This window comes from Vulpes vulpes, chromosome 3, assembly GCF_048418805.1.
Source record: "Vulpes vulpes isolate BD-2025 chromosome 3, VulVul3, whole genome shotgun sequence".
NCBI classification, from domain to species: domain Eukaryota; kingdom Metazoa; phylum Chordata; class Mammalia; order Carnivora; family Canidae; genus Vulpes; species Vulpes vulpes.
In genome coordinates, this window is record NC_132782.1 from 59,173,187 (window position 1) to 59,193,333 (window position 20,147).

At 35.3% G+C, this 20,147-nt stretch overlaps 1 protein-coding gene across 6 annotated transcripts in view; it reads right to left on the reverse strand.

The window, feature by feature from the left end:
• Window positions 1–20,147, reverse strand: part of FXR1 (FMR1 autosomal homolog 1) — a 64,755-nt gene that overhangs the window by 16,223 nt on the left and 28,385 nt on the right. For all 6 annotated transcript variants that reach the window (XM_072752599.1, XM_026007222.2, XM_026007220.2 and 3 more), the window contains exons 4-10: window positions 12,384–12,455; window positions 11,818–11,966; window positions 11,496–11,589; window positions 10,931–11,047; window positions 9,436–9,606; window positions 7,368–7,446; window positions 3,612–3,721 (exon numbers count right to left, since the gene is read on the reverse strand). In XM_072752599.1, coding sequence (XP_072608700.1) covers window positions 3,612–3,721; window positions 7,368–7,446; window positions 9,436–9,606; window positions 10,931–11,047; window positions 11,496–11,589; window positions 11,818–11,966; window positions 12,384–12,455 — 792 coding nt within the window. The remainder of the gene's footprint in view (window positions 1–3,611; window positions 3,722–7,367; window positions 7,447–9,435; window positions 9,607–10,930; window positions 11,048–11,495; window positions 11,590–11,817; window positions 11,967–12,383; window positions 12,456–20,147) is intronic.

The window sequence follows — 20,147 nt, forward strand, 5'->3', positions numbered from 1 at the left end:
GTAAAAAATTTACACACTTAAAAAAAACTAGACAATGAAATATTAAAGGATTTCTAAATGATCTACATGTAGATAAGACCTTACCAACCAGGACAAAAAGTGCAAAAGTATTAAGTCATAAAGCAAAAGTCTTAAAAAAATACAATATAAAAAAATTTATATTGGAGGTGAAAATCAAGGAAAAAGAGTATTTGCTACGAATAGGAAAAGACAAAAGACTAGCTTTCTTAAAATGTAAAAGCTCTAACAACTTAATAAAGGCAAAAAATATGCAAAAGACAAGATGCTTAAGAGAAAACTTAAAATGTCTTAAGCATTTGGAGAGAAAACATGTACACCTTCTGGAATAGCACTAATTAAAAGTTTGATGAAACTCTATACTGGCAAGTATGTAGAAAATAGACCCATTTCCGACACTGACGGAAGGAATGTGTGGGGAAAAATAATATCTAAATATTGAAATGCCTTTTACCCTTTGATCTAAAAAACCCACTTCCAGGAATTTACTCTGCAGTGGTAAGGGATATTTGCTGCAGCACTGTTTTTAGTAGCAAAACAAAGACATGAAAAGGCAACCGACAACAGTCTAAAATCTATTAGACACAACAGAGAGAGGAGAAATATGGACAGGACATAGATACACATTTACTTTTCACGCTATACTCTTCAGTGCTGTTCTAACCTTTATAGAACTATATTTCTCTAACAGTGAAAAACTCAAAACCAATCTTAAAAACTGAGTGGAAATATTGATTAAGCACCTAACTCTATACACTTCATAGGGCTAGAGAAAAGTAGAGAATATGAGAATTCAGACTTTCTTGATTTCAGAGTTCATAATGTGGTTGGTGAGACAATAAACATAGGTTGAGAAAATCATCAAATACACAATTATACAGATAATAATTGCTATGATACACAGGTGGGAAAGGTCATTTCAGGCTAAAGATGGGTGACCAAAGACTTCAGAGTAAATAAATTATAAACAGAGTCTATCAGCGCATTAAGACAGCTTAAATTATGAAACGGTGGCTCCCAACAACCTTCAGGTTTGTTTTAACTTGCATTGTTCTGAGTATTTTTAAATCCTGCCTATTATTATAGGTTTCCAGTTTCTCTTATCATCAAAAGATATAGCAACATGCATGCGTTCTCACATGGCAACCACATTAAAGCTAATAAGCAGCACAAGCTTCTTTTATAGAAAGGGACCATGTACCCTCCTATCCCTATCTTGTGTATCCCAACTTCCTATTTAATAAACTACTTGGTTTCTATAAGCATTTCAGTTTCTTAACCCTGGCACAGAAATGGGAGGTAACAATAACCAAAACTGCAAACAGTAAAATACAATAAACTTATTTATCAAGAAAATCTTAAAAGAATCAGCTTTATAACAAAATGTTAAATACTGGAAAGCAACAAGAGATTAAGACAAGGTAAAAGAATAGATACTTCTACCAAGCTAAGAAATTTAGAGTTGACTAATATAATGGCCCTGATCAGTAAACATTTTGATATACAGATCAATTTTAGGAGTGGTCGTATGTCAAATGGATCATCATTATTTTATACATTAAAAAGGGGAAAGTGCTAATTTTAATGACACTTTGATTTTAATCCTCCTCTCAAAGGAAATGGGAAGGAGGGCTGCTTAAAGGTTGAAATTTATAGCAATTCTGGAAGCAGTATAAGATGAAACAATCTGAGCCACAAGTACTCATTTCTGTAATACTAAGTCATGTGTTTTCCTCATTTGTTTTTTTTTTTTTTGCTTCTATATTGGAATTAAAATAATAAAGGAAGTGGTCCTTTAATAGGCATCTTTACAAATTCAATACTTGATGTGAGGTTATCTAGGCTAACATGACTAGTTTTTTCTTTCTTTTTTTTAAAGAAGACAAATTCTTTCCAATAGGCTAACAAGCTCTCCAAGCCGTAATCTATTGTGCAGAACTGAAGCTGCTTCCTGGGAGATAATTTAGGAGAAAATCCTTGCCTTGAGAAAATCCTTGCCTTATATTCATAGGCATATAAGCTTTAAGCCACCATAGCCACCAAAGTAAGAGATCCTTAAAATGATGAGTAAAGAACAGCATTGTAGACAAAACATTAACATGCGAGACAGAAAAAGAAATTTCAGAATGTTGGTGTCATAATTAATAGCAACACAAAAGCTTAAAAGATTTCAATTAAAAAATGATTGTTTTCAGGGAATCCCTGGGTGGCTCAGCGGTTTAGCGCCTGCCTTTGGCCCAGGGCGCGATCCTGGAATCCCAGGATCAAGTCCTGTGTCAGGCTCCCTGCAGGGAACCCGCTTCTCCCTCTGCCTGTGTCTCTGCCCTCTGTCTCTCATGAATAAATAAATAAAATCTTTAAAAAAAAAAAATTGTTTTCAGATTCTAGAAAAGGTTAAGTTTATAGTTATTTACTAAAAATTCCTTTACGACAAACTTTTAAATACAAAAAAAGAACTCTTAAAATTATCAAATTAAAACTTTTTTTCCCCCAAAAAAATTTGCTTTTTACTGGAGTACTATGAAACCAAAATCCCAAGGCCTACAACTGAAAGATGACTTGTTTCTAAGCATGTAAAGCAATATTGTGGGGAACAAAAATTTTAAAAAAGAAGAAGAAGAAAATCGGGACGCCTGGGTGGCTAAGGGGTTGAGTGTTTGCCTTCAGCTCAGGGAGTGATCCTAGAGTTCCGGGATCGAGTCCCACATCGGGCTCCCTGCATGAAGCCTGCTTCTCCCTCTGCCTGTGTCTCTCTGCCAATCTCTCTGTGAATCTCTCATGAATAAATAAAATCTTTAACAAAAATAAGAAGAAAAAAAACTCCACTGCATCAGACCCTAAGTAGTTTGCTAAATACAACTCACCAAAATGATTTCTAAAATATACATTTTTTTTTAATTTTTTTATTTTTTATTTATTTATGATAGGCACACAGTGAGAGAGAGAGAGAGGCAGAGACACAGGCAGAGGGAGAAGCAGGCTCCATGCACCGGGAGCCTGATGTGGGATTCGATCCCGAGTCTCCAGGATCGCGCCCTGGGCCAAAGGCAGGCGCCAAACCGCTGCGCCACCCAGGGATCCCTAAAATATACATTTTTTTAAATTTTTATTTATTTATGATAGAGAGAGAGAGAGAGAGAGAGAGAGAGAGAGAGAGAGGCAGAGACACAGGCAGAGGGAGAAGCAGGCTCCATGCACCGGGAGCCCAATGTGGGACTCGATCCCGGGTCTCCAGGATCGCGCTCTGGGCCAAAGGCAGGCGCTAAACCGCTGCGCCACCCAGGGAACCCGATTTCTAATATATAAAGTAATATCGTTAAGTCAGGCAAGAACAAAACATGGTTTTAAAAAACAAAGAAAAAGGCATATTAAATTACATGTTAAAGGTGCAGCCCTGGTGGCTCAGCAGTTTAGCGCTGCCTTCAGCCCAGGGTGTGATCCTGGAGACTGGGGATCAAGTCCCATGTCAGGCTCCCTGCATGGAGCCTGCTTCTTCCTCTGCCTGTGTCTCTGCCTCTCTGTCTCTCATGAATAAATAAATAAAAATTAAAAAAAAAAAAAAGATTTAAAAAAATTACATGTTAAATACTTACATCTTCTCTAGGTAGTTTATTTTCATTGTCTCCTTCAATCCTCACCCGAACCACACCAGATTTGTCCACTATTTCCTGAATAACTTTGCCATTTTTTCCAATTACTTTTCCTTTAATAAGAGAAAAAAATGTAACAAGTTAAAACCAATATTGCTATTCTTCCAACTCCAGCCCAAATAATTTGACTTGCTATCAAATTTAAAAAACCAAGCAAAACTCCATTTTTTTACTCTCAATATATTCACCCTGAACACTAGAGGAATTTTATCCTTGCCTCAAACTTCCTTCTCTTCAGAATGCCTAAGGTTATTATTAACTAAGATTGACACGCTGCTCACACATAAGACATTTTCCAAGTCTAAACATTTTTTAATGTGCTCTACATCATTTCAATATTTTAAAATACCAATGCAACCCATTCCAAAACTATGGACATACAAGGCAAAAGAAACACTTTATTTCGGCATTAATCATATCAATTTGTTTATATTAACAAATTCAATCTTACTTTCATATTCAAGTTGCTATTCGAACAAAACACATCTATAACTTGAAGATACTTTTAAAATGAATACTCTGTTCAATGAAATGTTTGCACTTAACATTTTTCACCAAGTACTTCATAGCTATACAAACACATATAGTATGTATATAGTATGCTATCTTCCTAGGTATGAAATACTATATATTGACATAAAATCCAAATAATTTACCTTCTACCACACTTAACGTGTATCAAACAGCAGTTACGGAGTATCCAATAACTAAAAGAGAAACTAAAAGGGGGGTAGGAAATTCTCTCCCTCTTAGGAACTTACTCTTCTTACAAAGATTGCAAATTTGTAAAATAGTAAAGCAATACTGGATAAGGTTACCTGATAACAGAAGTAAATATTCATGTAACCTTCCCTGTATGAAACAGATGTATCCCTTATAAAAGTTAACTCCAAATCACTCTTTTTTAAGTAAATCAGCAATCTATTTCCAAAGTAAGTTAATTTTGGTTGAAACGGGTTAAAAATGGAAGTTTTTCCTATTGCATGCTTGAGAAGACAGTTTCCACTGACAAATAAATAAGGGAAGAGTAAATGGGTCAATACAGCAAACACACCATTATAAGATTTTTTTTTTAAGATTTTCTAACCCTATTCTCAAACCTCCTTCCCCACTAATAACCCTAAATTTAAAAGCAGCAATTAAACAGGTAAAAACAAAAACAGAGTAGGACAGGGAATTCACATGATGTAGGTAGGTCTTCTCTGAGCAGCCCTAGCAGCAGTATATAAAAGCAACCTTCATTGTTAACACAGTGAAGCTCAAGCAGCAACTCCATCCTTGACCCTGCTAAAAATAAGCAAATGTCTTTCGAAACATCAAAAATCAGATTGATATATCATAATCCCTCCCCCAGAATCTTTGCCCCTTCCTTCTATTAACTATACCAGTGGTGAGTGTACATCCATCACCTTTCTGGGGTCTGTGGCAGGGACCTACCTGAATGTTTTATTTAGTCCCACCAGAGACCGTCAATATTTTAACTGATCATTTCCAAAGTTTAAATTCCAAAGCATATTGACAAACTGAAGCAGACCTGTAGTATAAATTGAGCACTGAGCATAAATGCTGAAGGGACAGAGTAAAGAAGTGATTAAGGAAGGCTTCCAGGAGGTGAAACGTTTCATTTTTAAATCAATGTTCACATATTTTTCTTTTGACTTAGGAGGGGAGGAAATGGTCAGGGTCTAGAACTCTTAGAGCCTGAATATATAAGAGAATTCTCTTGAACTTACCCACCAAGTAGTCCTCATTCCCTTTTACTCCTCAGTCCACTTTCTTTTTCACTTGTACTAAGAATGTACTATTTTTCAAAAGACTGCTTCACCCATAAAATATTTTGGAGGGAAATGTAGTATTATTATATACAACAACCAAGAAATCTTCACACTACCTCAGAGTATTTCACCAATGTATACAATGGTTATACTAATGTATATTTTCTAAAGGGTCCCAAATAACCCAAATCACCAAAGCAAACCAAGAGAGTAGAGGAAAAAATAGACAGGATCGGTACTCACATCACTGCACAGATAAATGAATAAAGAGAAAAACCAGAGAACTACAAATAATTCCAATTTCCTTATTTCTGAAGTATCAGGAATTTTTACTCAAATTTAACACTACCACAAATTCTGTAGGACCAACTCTATCTTCTATAGAATCAGGTTGAAAAGAACTCTAATTTCCTTGCACACCCTCATCTCCAAATCATTTTTACAAGTAAAAAAACCTAAGTTAAATTATGTTCTATAAAGCAGCAAGCACAATGTTAACTCCTAATAAGTATCAATAATTGTGATTTAAAGAAAATAGGGGATTCATTTTCCAAAGCAGCTTGTCAAAAGTAATTTCACTGGACAATGATAAACATTTGATAATACTTTGTATCTTAATGTGTTAGAATTATATAAAGCTTCTTCAAGCTTTTTCAACATCTCAACTCATCATACCAGCAGTTCAATCTACAGTGAACAGGAACAAATAAAATGGAGCTTACTTATTTGGTAGTATGTCATACCTATTCAAAAGCTTGGGTAAAAAAAACAAAAACAAAAACAAAAACAAAAGCTTGGGTAAAGGTAAGAAGCAAACTAACAGTAAAAAAACAAGAAAACTGTCCAAGCTCTTGTGCTGTAGATTAACTGTCCCAGAGTATACAAACTTGTTACTGGTCAAAACAAACATCTTTTTACAGTGGAAACTTGGGGCATTTTACCTACAGCTAAAAAATGTTTTTAAAAAAAGATAAGATTTGATAAATAGAACACCTAAAACAGAAAATCATTCCCTAAAGGCAGAACAGGTATAATTATGTACAAATAGAGTCCAAAGGGTTCTGTTTCAGTAAGGTCAAGAAACTAATAGTGGACACTCAAGCCCCTCCTAGGAAATGTTTCTGCTGCTTTATGTTAATGCTTACTTTTATAATAAATGTTTAAGATAATTACGGAGTATTAATACATGACCAAAATTTTCCCATTTATCTCAAACAGCATTTAAAAGGATAACACACAGATGTAGAGGGTATTAATAACAAAGCTATTAAACAACTCATCCCAAGCTATAAAGCTCCTTTAACTACAGCTTAAAACTCAAAACCTTGTCACTTAACTTACAACCCATGGGTTAATAATTTCCATTAACGGTGTCAGATACTTAATAATGAAACTTCCCCTATCATCATAACCATCCTTCTCTCCTGCCCATGACTTCTTATCATATTCTATGCCTTTGCAACAACCAAGTATTATTTATTCAAGGCCTACTGTGTAGAAGTTTATTTCCCTATTGTTAGTCCACTTACTTTCTCTTTTGCACTAAACAAAAAATAAATATCACACCTTCTCAAAAAATACTATGACAATTTTGATTGACATATATGAGAGATAAAAATATATTAAGTGAATGGAGTATAAGTAGAGCAAACCTAAGTGGTCAGATGGCTTTTAAAAAAAATGTAGTGACACACTTATTAAAATCATGGTCTTATTAGTGAGTCAACCTGTATAGAAGAAAATTACTTTTTAATATGACAATAATGAGATACTAGTCATATACTACATTACTAAAAAGTGAAAACAACTATCAAATACTCCATATAACTACAAATAAAATACATCAAACAAAATTAAATTTCAATTAAATTACCATAGAGAATTAATAACATTTAACTTATTTAACATTTAGTAGAATACCTACCAACAAGATTCCTAGGAACCTGAATAAAATCCTCCACGAATTCCAAGAAACCTCTAGCCTTTTTTACAGCATCAGCACTCTGCAAGAACAATAAACATAAAATAAAATCCTAATCCAAAACAAAAACACAAAAAATGAAAAATTCTGAATTATGCTCTAGTACAAGATTCTGCTCAGCCCACTAAAGTGACATTTCAGGTCAAGTAATTCATGAAGTACTTTAAAAAAAATTATTAAAGCATTAAGGGAAAAAAAAAAACAGACTATGAGAACATCTCTAAGGGAAAGGGGGGAAAAACAATATGCCCTTTTAAGTTCCTATGAAAACAGCAGCAAAGAGTTTAGCTTACTTACAGTAGCCAAACTTTAACCCAATCCTTAAAATATTTGGCCCGTACTTCAGTGTTAAATTTCTCTAGATGAATGTTAAATACAAATTATTCATATTGTCTATACCGTCTGCACTGTTTTTTCATTCTCAACATAATTTTAAAAAGCGGGTTTTGTGGAGATGCATATTTTTTAAGAAGTACTTATTGATAAAATCACTGAAAGTCCTAACTTCTAATGGGTATAATTTAAAAAGACTAGAAGATTGGAGAAGGGAGCCCTTCTAAAGGGAATCGGTAGTTCTCAGGAAGTTACCTTCCACTTTTACTGTTTTGGTTTTTTTTAAGATTTTATTTATTCATGAAAGTGGGGGGGGGGGGGTGGGCAGAGACATAGGCAGAGGGAGACACAGGCTCCGTATGGGGAGCTGGACTGAGACTTGATCCCTGGACCCCAGGATAACGCCGAGCCAAAGGCAGACAGACGTTCAACCCCTGAGCCACCCAGGTGCCCAGTTTGTTCTTCAGTAATGACAAAGTGTACTGTGGGCTCATCATCATATATAACACAAATATATCTTTTAAATGTTTTTAATCCTTTCCAACTGTAATGTAAGCACTACTCATTTTATATTGAGGAAAATTATGCAGGGAAGTTAAGTAACTTTCAGCAAGTTCACTCCAAGTGATAGAAACAATTCCTATCCAGGCAGTGTGGCTCCAAAGCCTTTTAATTACTGTATACTGGCCATGTCTCAAGTTTCAGAAATGAAAAATGAATTCTAGTCAGATTCACTATATGACCCAGCTTTTCATGAGAAGAGCTTTGTATGAATAGTTAAGACTTCAGAGGTGCCTAGTGCCTCAGTCAGTTAAGTGTCTGCCTTCCACTCAGGTCATGATCCATGGTCTTGGATCAAGCCCATGCTGGGCTCCCTGCTCAGAGTCCGACTCTCCCTCTCCATATCTGTCCCTCCTCCTCATTTGTGCTCTTATGCTTGTGTGCACACACGTGCTACTAAATAAAAAAATAAATAAATAAATAAATAAAGACTTGAAATTATCACCCCAAAACTCATCCATTTATTCTAATGCAAAGGATGGTCGTACTGAAAAGTCTGAATTATTTTTGAGATTATTATTTTCTAGTACACACAAATGTCACAATTAACCAATGACAAAACATTAAATTCAAGTTCTTCAAAAGCTCCATTATATGCTATTTACAACTGACAGTGCCTGACACACAGTAAGCACTCCAAAAAAAAAAAAAAGGCGAATTATATGTAAAGCACATAAAATGGAGTTAAAATCAGAAGCAGGGGATGCCTGGGTGGCTCAGCGGTTTAGCACCTGCCTTTGGCTCAGGGCATGATTCTGGCATCCCGGGATCAAGTCCCACATCGAGCTCCCTGCATAGAGCCTGCCTCTCTGTTTCTCTCATGAATATATAAAATCTTTTTTAAAAATTTAAAAATAAAAAAAATCAGAAGCAGCTGGTTAAACGTCTGATAACAGTACACATTACTCAGTAAACCTTTTATTGTCCATAATACAATATTACTTTCAATCCATCTGTACGCATGTAATGATTACTACAGTTGACTGATTTTTAAACTATTTCACTGGGAAATTAAAATTCCAAATAAAATATGATCGAACAATAGTTAAAATAAAGTTACCAAAGAAATTTTTTTTAAAAATAATGTTATTATGGTGAGGGACAAATAATACCTTACCTCTCCATAGATTCTAAATGTTCCAGTATCTTCATCTAGCTCAATAGCTGTAACTCCAGGAACCTTCCTAGCTTGCTGTATGTTACTACCATGTGTTCCAATTGCCAGGCCCATTAAATCTTCTCTCACAACAAATTCCTCATGAAAAGCTGCTGCAAGTTGCTTCGTGCACTAGTAAAAGAGATATATTAGAATCTATATTACAAAAAGACCAAAATATTTTTTTTGTATGCCCACGTTTGTGGTATTCATAGTAATCAGGAAGAAGCAGCAAACCAAATCTGACTGAACAGATAAACAAAATGAGATATAAGCATACAAAATTATTCAGCCTTCAAAAGGAAACTCTGACACAGGCTACAATGTGGATTGAAGACCATGAACTTAGTAAAAATAAGTTGGGAACAACAACAACAAAACTAATACTGTATGATCCCACCTACATGAGGTTTCTAGAAGTAGACAGATTTATAGAAACAAAGTAGAATGCTGGTTGCCTGAGGTGGGGGGAAGGGGATATGGGAAATCGTCTAATGGATATAGTTTCAGTTTTGCAAAATGAAAAGTTGTGGAAATTGGTTAACAACATGAATAGTCTTAACACTACTCGAATGCACACTTAAAAATGGTTTAAGATAGTAAATTTTATGTTGCATTTTACCATAATTTAAAAAAAAAAAGACAAAAAGAACTAAGGAAAAATATAAGATACTCATTTGGGATATAAATAGAAGGGGAAAAAAGTTTGATAAATATAAGATACTCATTTGGGATATAAATAGAAGGGGAAAAAAGTCTGATAAAGTCATGATCACAGAAAATAATAATTCTATAACAATTTTCTAGAATTATTGATGCAAGGAGTTCTCCAATTCAGATGATTCATTTTTCAAAACTCACTCACATATCCCTTGTTTGGAAATTTTAAATTAGTAGGGGTATTTAGAAATTTGTCCTAAAGACAAACATACCTCAATTTCTCTAAGATCTGAATGTGGTGCATTGGGAGAAGGGGTCTCCTAACAGTGTGTCAATGAAGAATAGGAGAAAACAGAGTACCTTAGGATGGGACAGAAAAGCAATAACAGGCTTCTTTTTTAAAACTTACATCTACATGCCCTCCTCTCCGCTTACATTAGTTATTATAGTGAACTAGTTACTAATGGAAATGTGTTATAAATAACAGCTGACAGGGTAGTAAAAAAGGTGAAGGACAGAGTAAAGAAAAAGTAGTAATACAGTTCTACTAGATATTCCCACTGAATTTCTAAGTTCTGTGACACTTGTTATCTAAGTCCTAACAAAAAACTCAACAGGTATTTAGCAAATGAAGGCTACGTTTGGGGGAAAGTAACAGAAAAAAATAATTGCTCTAAAGGTACAATGACTCCTATTAGCCACAAAATAGGTCCCAACTTCTTGGCTTACCTAACAATCAAGCAGTTTGAGCCAGGGAAGTTGATACACAAAAAACCTTTTGAATAAACCCACTTACTTCTAAATGCTTAGTGGCCTCTTCATTTCTGGACATAAGCATCAACTTCGTACGAATACTTCGCAAATGCATGTCACTTAAAATATTTACTCTCTTCACAGTTGCTTCGCTGGCAGACTATGAACAAAGAAATTAATCACTCAAAAATCCTATTTTTTAAGGTAATACGAACAAGGACCTTCCACATAGAGTCTTCCTTGATTCTTATCTACTACACTTCTCTCCTCACCCACCATTCCTCCTCTCACAGGTAATTTACCCCCCTTTACTGAATTCTCATATTTAGTTCTGCTATTTAAATTATGATGGGGGAGAGGGATGGGAGCAGGGAAGGATCTAGATTCCCATACATTAAGAATTTCATATTGTTAAGAATATCATATTGATCTTTTTCCTTACTCCATGAAAGATAGAAATTTAACATTTTAGAGCTCTAAAAAAAATTTTCTTCCATAAATTAATAAATTCACTGTATACCAAGTTAGTTCTTAACTTTTCAAATATTTAATTATAATAAAATCTGTGAAACATCCATTGGCTACTTTAAAATACGGAGTTATCTTACCAGTATCATTAGCTGTGTGGTTTCTGGATGGTAAAAAATTCTGCATGCTCCTACTGCTTTCTTAAAATCTTTATGTGCATTCTCATTAGCACACCTAGGGAGAAATTAATTCATATTTAAGACCTAAATAATAGATTAAACTCAGAAGGCAATTATAATGCAAATGAAGTATTTCATTTTGACACTATTAAAACTTTTGTTTACTAAAAAGATTTTCTATCGTAAGTTTTTGATTGGATGTTTGGGGGAAAAAAGATTTCTGTGGCACTAGAAAAATCCTCTTAATTCACAAGGCAATTCAATAGTAAACAAAGTTACTCACGCCTCTCTCAAATCCTCAGGAACATCCACTGTGCATTTAAAGAAGGTATTTTTTTTGACAGTTTTATTTTGATTGACAGGCCGAAGTCGTTCAAATGTGACTATTTCATTGTAAGTGGCATCACAAGCAGCATATTCAATGACATAAAACTAAAAGACATCAAAATACTTTAAAAATCCCATCTGAACAAAAATAATGAGCTTAAATGAAGTTCTAATTGCCTTGCTCAGCTTAACCAGTAGACCCACCCCCTTGTGGCACAAATACTAAGCACAGCTTAGTAACATCAATCTGATTTGCCTAAACTAGATTATAGGCTCTTACAAGCATGAACCTTGGTGGTCCTCACATTCTTGAAGTGCGTCCCTGAAGAAAAGCTTAGATGTTTCCAAAATCAGAAAACAAATAAAACTAAATGGTCTAATGAGTTTTTTAAATGTATGGTCAACTATTTCCAAAGGAGATATTTTGAAATAAAACTAAGAATTAAAGTAATGTTTACAGAAACCAAGAGTTGAGGTATTTCCTTGGAAACTAGTCACAAAGCAAGTGTAAATATCACTTACTTCTCCTTTCATCATTCGAACTTTAGCCAACCACCATCCACATGGTTCTTGGTCATTTGCTCTTGAATATACCTGAGAAGAGGAAAAAAAAGGCCTTTATCCATTTATTCTGAAATATTTCAACATTATAATGACTTATTATAAATGCAAAATCCCACTAAACTCTAGAATCAAAAATGCCACTGCACTAAAAGTGCACTAAAACATAATTTAGGGAGTCACATGTGCTTAAATTTTACTACTGAAAAACAAAACAACCCTTTTTGGGCAATTTGGCTCCTTGGAAATCTAATTCCAAATTCATGAGTGTTTCCAAACATAAATTATTAAAGAATGCTTCTCACAAAGCAGTTTAATATAGTAAAACTGAGTTCTTTCAATTTGTCAATACTATCCATCTTTAAGCACTATTCTGATGATTTAAGTATCAGACACAAGGATATGCTAAAACTAATTAAAGACATTTTAAATCTCATAATATTTTTAGAATGCTAAAATAAAGAGCTGTTTTCAAAAAGTAAGAAATCCAATTTTAAAACCTTCAAGTATAGGATTCCTTCATGACGACACTACATCAAATGCAGTAAAATTGTTCTGTTGAACAATAAATTTATACACATTTAGTACATCTAGCAAGGTACAAAGTATCTTATAAACCTCTTTTGTGGGGCAGCCCCGGTGGCGCAGCAGTTTAGCACCGCCTGTGGCCTGGGGCGTGATCCTGGAGACCCTAGATCGAGTCCCATGTCAGGCTCTCTGCATGGAGCCTGCTTCTCCCTCTCCCTGTGTCTCTGCCTCTCTCTCTCTGCATCTCTATGAATGAATAAATAAAAATCTTTAAAAAATAATAATAAAAAAATAAACCAGGATCCCTGGGTGGCGCAGCGGTTTGGCGCCTGCCTCTGGCCCAGGGCGCGATCCTGGAGACCCGGGATCGAATCCCACATCGGGCTCCCGGTGCATGGAGCCTGCTTCTCCCTCTGCCTGTGTCTCTGCCTCTGTGTGTGTGTGTGTGTGACTATCATAAATAAATAAAAATTAAAAAAATAAATAAATAAATAAACCTCTTTTGTGAAAAAAATCTTATATGCCCTGTATTCATAATAATCAGGTATTTTGTAAAGTAACAAATTAAGAAAGTTTCCTTTCAAGGATTAGAGTTATTTCTTATGGTACAGTATCTCGATCTATTTTTCAATACGTGGAAAACTAGGGGGATGGAAGAAAAGACAACCAAGAGGAACTCCATAAAAATCTTTATTATATGACTGAAGGAGGTCTCTGCAGAGAAAGACAAGAAATCTACCAACATACGTTAACACTTATCTTTGGTTAAATACAAACAACTACTGATAATAAGCAAAGTTTTGGAATGCTGGAACCTTCACTGATCAGAGAATAATCTGGGAAGTGGGGGAATACTAGAAATGTAACTGGATATTCAAGCCAAAAGCTCATAATCAACTTCACTGTGCACCATAATCAGAAAGAAGACCAACATAACAGTCAGGCTCCACTGGACTCAATTTTAGCTTTGCATTTCTTTATGACCAAATCTATTTGTAACTCTTATCTTTTCTTATACGTCTCCAAAAAAAAAAAAACAGTAAATTTTACTTCTTTTTTATATAAAACAAAATTCATCCTATCTTGCAAATTATTTTATGTATCCAGTGGAACCTCTTATAAACCTACAAGGAAATCTAATGATCTTGGTTTTTTTCTGTATCTTGAAACACTTTACTATTTCATCATCATTCATCAATTATTCCCAACTATGCTACAAAAAAATGGCTAGAAAAGAGAAGAATGATGGTATCACCTGGAAGAACACAACAGTGAAATATAGCGTTACTACTGCATCATCCTGTAGTTTCTTTACTGCATAGTCTTTCAAGAAATAATAAAAAGACTGGAGACATCATTCTTGCAGTCTGCTTTTGGTTTTCACTCAACAGTTAAGAATTCAGAATTTTTAATTTTCCACCCATAACTGCAAAGACAAAATTCACAGAGGAAGGGCTTTCACAATTATCAGAGGAATCAGGACTGATGAAGAGACAGATAATAGCACGCTAGATTCTAATGGTGAATGTGAAATTATAAGCAGAATCTCCCACCATGAAGCCTCCAGATGATGAATATTCCCAAACAATATACTTCTAAAGAGAAAAAGGAAATTTAGTATCCTCACCCAGTTAATCATTCAAACTGGGACAAAATCCTGCAACAAGACTCTGGACCATTCTGTTTTTCTAAAAGGACATGTGACCATATTCTCTCATCTTTGATGATTGCGCACCAAAATGTACCTCATACAGTTCCTAAGTGGACAAATGCCAAAGGCAGCTGTGTATGCAAAGATGACTAGAAAGAAACAAATGATGGAGACATGCAAAAAACTCAATGGATTAGTCGATGCAATTGGTTAAATTTGAAAATGGTATAATTAAAGCACAAGAATGACTATGCTCTCTGTTCAATAAAACTAGAAGCCACTAAAATTAGTTCCAAAATATTCTTAAAGTACTGCATTATAATAATTCAAGTATAAGATAAATCAGAATGAAATGATCAACTAGAACTTACTGGATGTGTTGGTATCAGTATTTGTAAGATGAATTTCTTCTGGGTTTAGGCATAATAGCTTAATGTGTAGTAAGTAATATTTTAGAGACCTGTACTCATTTTAGGTATATGCATTATCAAAACCAGGAAAATATGGAATAAAAAGTTCTTTTTGCCATGTCTTTTAAAAGATTTATTTATTTATTCCAGAAAGAGAGAGATGGGAATGGGGTGGGGGGGATGTAGAGGGATGAGAGAGAAACTCAAGTAGACTCTGCTCTGAGCAGAGAGCCCCAACAGGGCAGGCTTGATCTCCACCACCATGAGACCAGACCTGAGCAAAATCCAAGAGTCAAACGCTTAATTGTGCCACCTGTGCCAAGGCACCCCTGTATTTGCTAAATACTCATTAAGATTAAGATACTTAATGTTGATCTTCAGCATCCTTTTATTAACGTCTGCAAAATTACATGTAAACATACTTAAATTTTTTTTAAATGGCTACTGGACCCAAGTGGTTAAGTGATGATGACCATTTTCCCAAGTATGACACAGGTTAAAAGAAAACCCTCAGAACAAGAGAGAAAGTGCCCATTCCAAGTACTATTTCAGAAAGGCAGTTCATCTAAACGGACTGGAGTTATCTCTTGGTAACCTAGTGAATAGGTGCCTCAAAAGGTTGGGGGGGTGGAAAGAGTCTTTAAATTACCTAAATCCCTCTGTTCTAATTCCATTTTCACCAAAACACAAATTTCTAAGGAATGTGGCTTCCTATGTGAGCTTACCACCAAAAAAGAGAATAAACCATTCTGGACTGCCTTGAGGCAGCAGCTCTCATTGAACCTTACAAATGCTAGATTCCATTTTATACTTATTCTACCTCCATAAGCTACACTAGTAACTTTACTCCTGAAAGACAAAGCCACTCTCATTAAGTCAACTAAATCCAAGTTCCTGAACTTGAATCAAAAACTTTGAATTTGGCTCCACTTGAGTGTAGTGGGCCCAACCACATTCTTTCCAAAATGAACAGTATTATCTCACACAATAAAAAATCACTTTAATGACCCAGCATTAAAACTGTGCCCTAGTATACTGTGTCCCAGATATTGATTACTATATTTATTACTGCATCATTGAAGTAGGAGTAGCTCATAGAAACTCTTTATTCAGACTTTAAATTTCCAAACTATTCCCAAGGAGCAAATCACACTCTAAAGCAATAGCCCTCATTATTTTAACATTCTAAGTTTCTACAAATCCAAAGAAGAGCTTTTTAAAAAGACCAGAAAGTACCCATGAGAGACCTAAAAACAAAACAGCACTCAGGCTGAATAAGTCCAATTTTATGGAGTGGAGGATGGAACATGAAGAATCAAATTCCAAAATTCTACTTCAGGGTTCCTTCTGCCAAATAACTCTAAGTCAAACCTTATTAAAAATGGCCTCTAAATTCTAGCACACAACTAAACTATTACTTTAATGAACTCCAGTCTGGATCCTAATGTTATCAACCTTTCTTTCAGGTTAATAATGTTCAATATGAGCCTGGGTGGCTCAGTGGTGGAGCATCGTCTGCCTTTGGCTCAGGGCGTGATCCTAGGAGTCCTGGGACTGAATTCCACATCAGGCAGGGAGCCCAGTTCTCCTCCCTCTGCCTGTGTCTCTGCCTCTCTCTGTGTGTCTCTCATGAATAAATAAAATCTTTAAAAAATAAGTAAATAAAATTTAAATTTAAAAAAAAATCATGTTCAGCTATGCTTTTCAAAATCACAACATATATGTTCAAATATGAACACCAAAAATCAAGAAATTTTACCAGTTTTCACCAAATTCCTTATAAAGAAAATTTCTAAGTAATATTAACCATTAAACTGAACACTTAATCATAACAGCTGATTTTATAACTATGAGATACATTTATTGAGTATATTGAGTACTGTTCCTCTATATCCACTATTTCATCTCATTACAATCATAAAGCATTATGAAGAAATGGAAAATGTACATCAGGAAAGCAAGTTTAACATCTAGAACACACTAATGTGATTTATCTACCTATACAGCAGTATTTTCTCATTTATATACTTTGCTGATACTTTTAACAAATGGGTTTAAGTCTTAGAAAATAGCCATTTTCCATATAATAATGTTTACCACTTCTTTAACATATGCAAATCTCCCAAGCACTAAGACTAACAATAGGCTTGGTATTATAAGACTAATTACAGATAAGTAAATTTCAGATGAGTAGCAAGAATCAATTTGAGGCTTTTCTTAAGGTAAAATGGAAGCTACATGTATTAAAAAATACTGAATTTAAAATTTTTTAGGGTGCGCACCTGAGTGGCCCAGTGGGTTATAAGCATCTGACTCTTGATTTCAGCTCAGGTCATGATTTCAAGATTGTGAGACTGAGCCCTGCACTGGGCTCCATGGTCAGCATGGGGTCCACTTCAGATTCATTCTCTCTCTCCTCTTCTCTTCACTCACATGGGCTCAGGTGCCCTCCCCCCACCAACCGATAATTTTTTTTTTTTTTACTTTAAGATAAAGGAGCATCTTATCCCAAATTATTATTACCCTTATTTCTCAAGACATCTATCCCCACATTATAATTAAAATATAAAGACACATAATGTGGGCAGCCAGGGTGGTTCAGCGGTTTAGCACCACCTTCAGCCCAGGGCATGATCCTGGAGACCCGGTATAGAGTCCCATGTCAGGCTCCCTGCATGGAGCCTGCTTCTCCCTCTGCCTGTGTCTCTGTACCTCTTTCTCTCTTTCTCTCTCATGAATAAATAAAATCTAAAAAAAAAAAAAAAAAGACATAATGTCCAACAATCCACATAATAGATGAAACAAAAGGCAAGAACAAAAACTTGGCTCTTATCTCAATCAGAAAATATACCAATTAAAAAAGAAAAGTTTTTTAATCAAATATGATAAAGAGGAAAACCTAAAAAACCTTGTAAAATTATATACTGGCTTAAGTGTCAAGCTAATCTGCTAAACAAAGCAGGTATCTATAAGAAAAGACAAAACACTTCACACGTGAAATCACTGGGGAAAAAAACACTTGCTACTGCACTTCCCGTATCCCAGGATACTATAATATATATCCAGCTTAAGAAAATCTAAAGAAGGGGACCCCTGGGTGGCTCAGCAATTTAGCTCCTGCCTTTGGCTCAGGGCAAGATTTTGGAGTTCCAGAATCAAGTCCCACATCAGGGTCTCTTCATGGAGCCTGCTTCTCCCTCTGCCTGTGTCTCTCATGAATAAATAAAATCTTTAAAAAAAAGAAAATCTAAAGAAATCATTTTCCCATTACTTCCAGTTTCCATAAGCAAAAACCTACTGAAAAAATTTAATTGTATAAAAATGTTAAAAATTTTAAAACATACGCTGCTTTTTAAAGTCAAAGAAAAAGCCATTAAGAAAAAAAATGAAAAAAAAAAAAGAAAAAAAATGCCACTAAGAGTTTAAAAATAAAGCTTTGAATTTTAAACCTTTCAAATACATCTTTCTCTTATAAATCATATGGTGTTTTCTTGAGGACATTAGACCATGACACTAATTTATGTTCTATTAATTCCACATAAGCCTCACAAGTTGACTGGAAAGATAAACCTCAAGTAGCTAAACATTTTTAAAATTGTAAAATTTTAGGATAAACCAAATCAAATTGTCAATATTCAACCATTCCTAAGCTACAAGAATGAAACTTTCATGACTGAAAACATTTTATTTTTTTTTTAATTTTTATTTATTTATGATAGTCACAGAGAGAGAGAGAGAGGCAGAGACATAGGCAGAGGGAGAAGCAGGCTCCATGCACCGGGAGCCCGACGTGGGATTCGATCCCGGGTCTCCAGGATCGTGCCCTGGGCCAAAGGCAGGCGCTAAACCGCTGTGCCACTCCAGGATCCCTGAAAACTTTTTAAAAAGATTTTATTTACTCATGAGAGCCAGATAGAGAAGGGCAAAGAGAGAAGAGCGGAGACAGAGGCATAGGGAGAAGCAGGCCCCTCACAGGGAGCCTGAAGTGAACCTGGATCACAGGACCCCAGGATCACACCATGAGCCAAAGGCAGACACTCAACCCCTGAGCCATCCAGGAACCCCTCATGACTGAATTTTAAATAAATGACTGAAAAGTTCAATAAAAAGCTCTCTCCTGTATCTTTTTTGTTCTAAATCCATTATTGATGGCCAAATCAAAGTCACCTTTCCCTTCTTAAAAGAGGAAGGATTCCTGGAGGTGCAAAAGATCAAGAGTTCTAAATCTGGCAAAAAAACTGTCAACACCATGTTAATACAGCATAATATATGAGAAAATAACACTCAAGACAAAAACTGGAACTGCTCCTCAGCTTCCCAACCTTCAGGCTATATGACCTTGGAAAGCTTCATAAAGTATTCATAGAGTTTAGAAAAGGCCCTCAAGAGACTGTTATGTCAAATGGAGATAATCTGTTTTAAAAGCCAGTTAGGGGGTACCTTGGGTGCCTCAGCCAGTTAAGAGCCTGCCTTTGGTTCAGGTCATGATCCCAGGGTCCTAGGATCAAGCCCTGGGTCAGGCTCCCCCGCTTACTATCCACCTTCTTGTGCACACCCATGCGTACTCTCTCTCTCAAATAAATAAAATCTTAAAATTAAAAAAAAAGTTACATATATATATACATATATATATATATATGTTACTGCTATACAAGCAGTAAGCTGTTATTACTGCTATATGGTATGCAACTGGCAGAACAGTGGCTGATGACTTAACTCTAAAGAATCAAATTAGATTAAAAACCTAAATACTCCTGGGGCACTGGGGTGGCTATCAGTGGTGTCTGGCTCTTGATTTCAGCTCAGGTCATGATCTAAGGGTCATGGGAATGAGTCCATCATCAGAGACTCTGCTTGGGGGTGGGACTGGGGTGTCCTGCTTGAGATTTTTCTCTTTCCCCCTCTCCCTCTGCTCCTCCCCAACATGAGCTCACATGTGCACACTCTCTTTCTAAAGTAAATCTTAAAAAACAAAAAACAAAACCTGAATATTCCTTAAAACAAAAAAGATACAAGCTACAGAAATACTGAAAAGAGTATCTTGGATGCCACACCAAAAAAATTCAGCAAATTGGAATAAAATATTACTTCTTCATGGGTAAAGCCATTAAATACACTTTTTTATTGCCTGGGAGA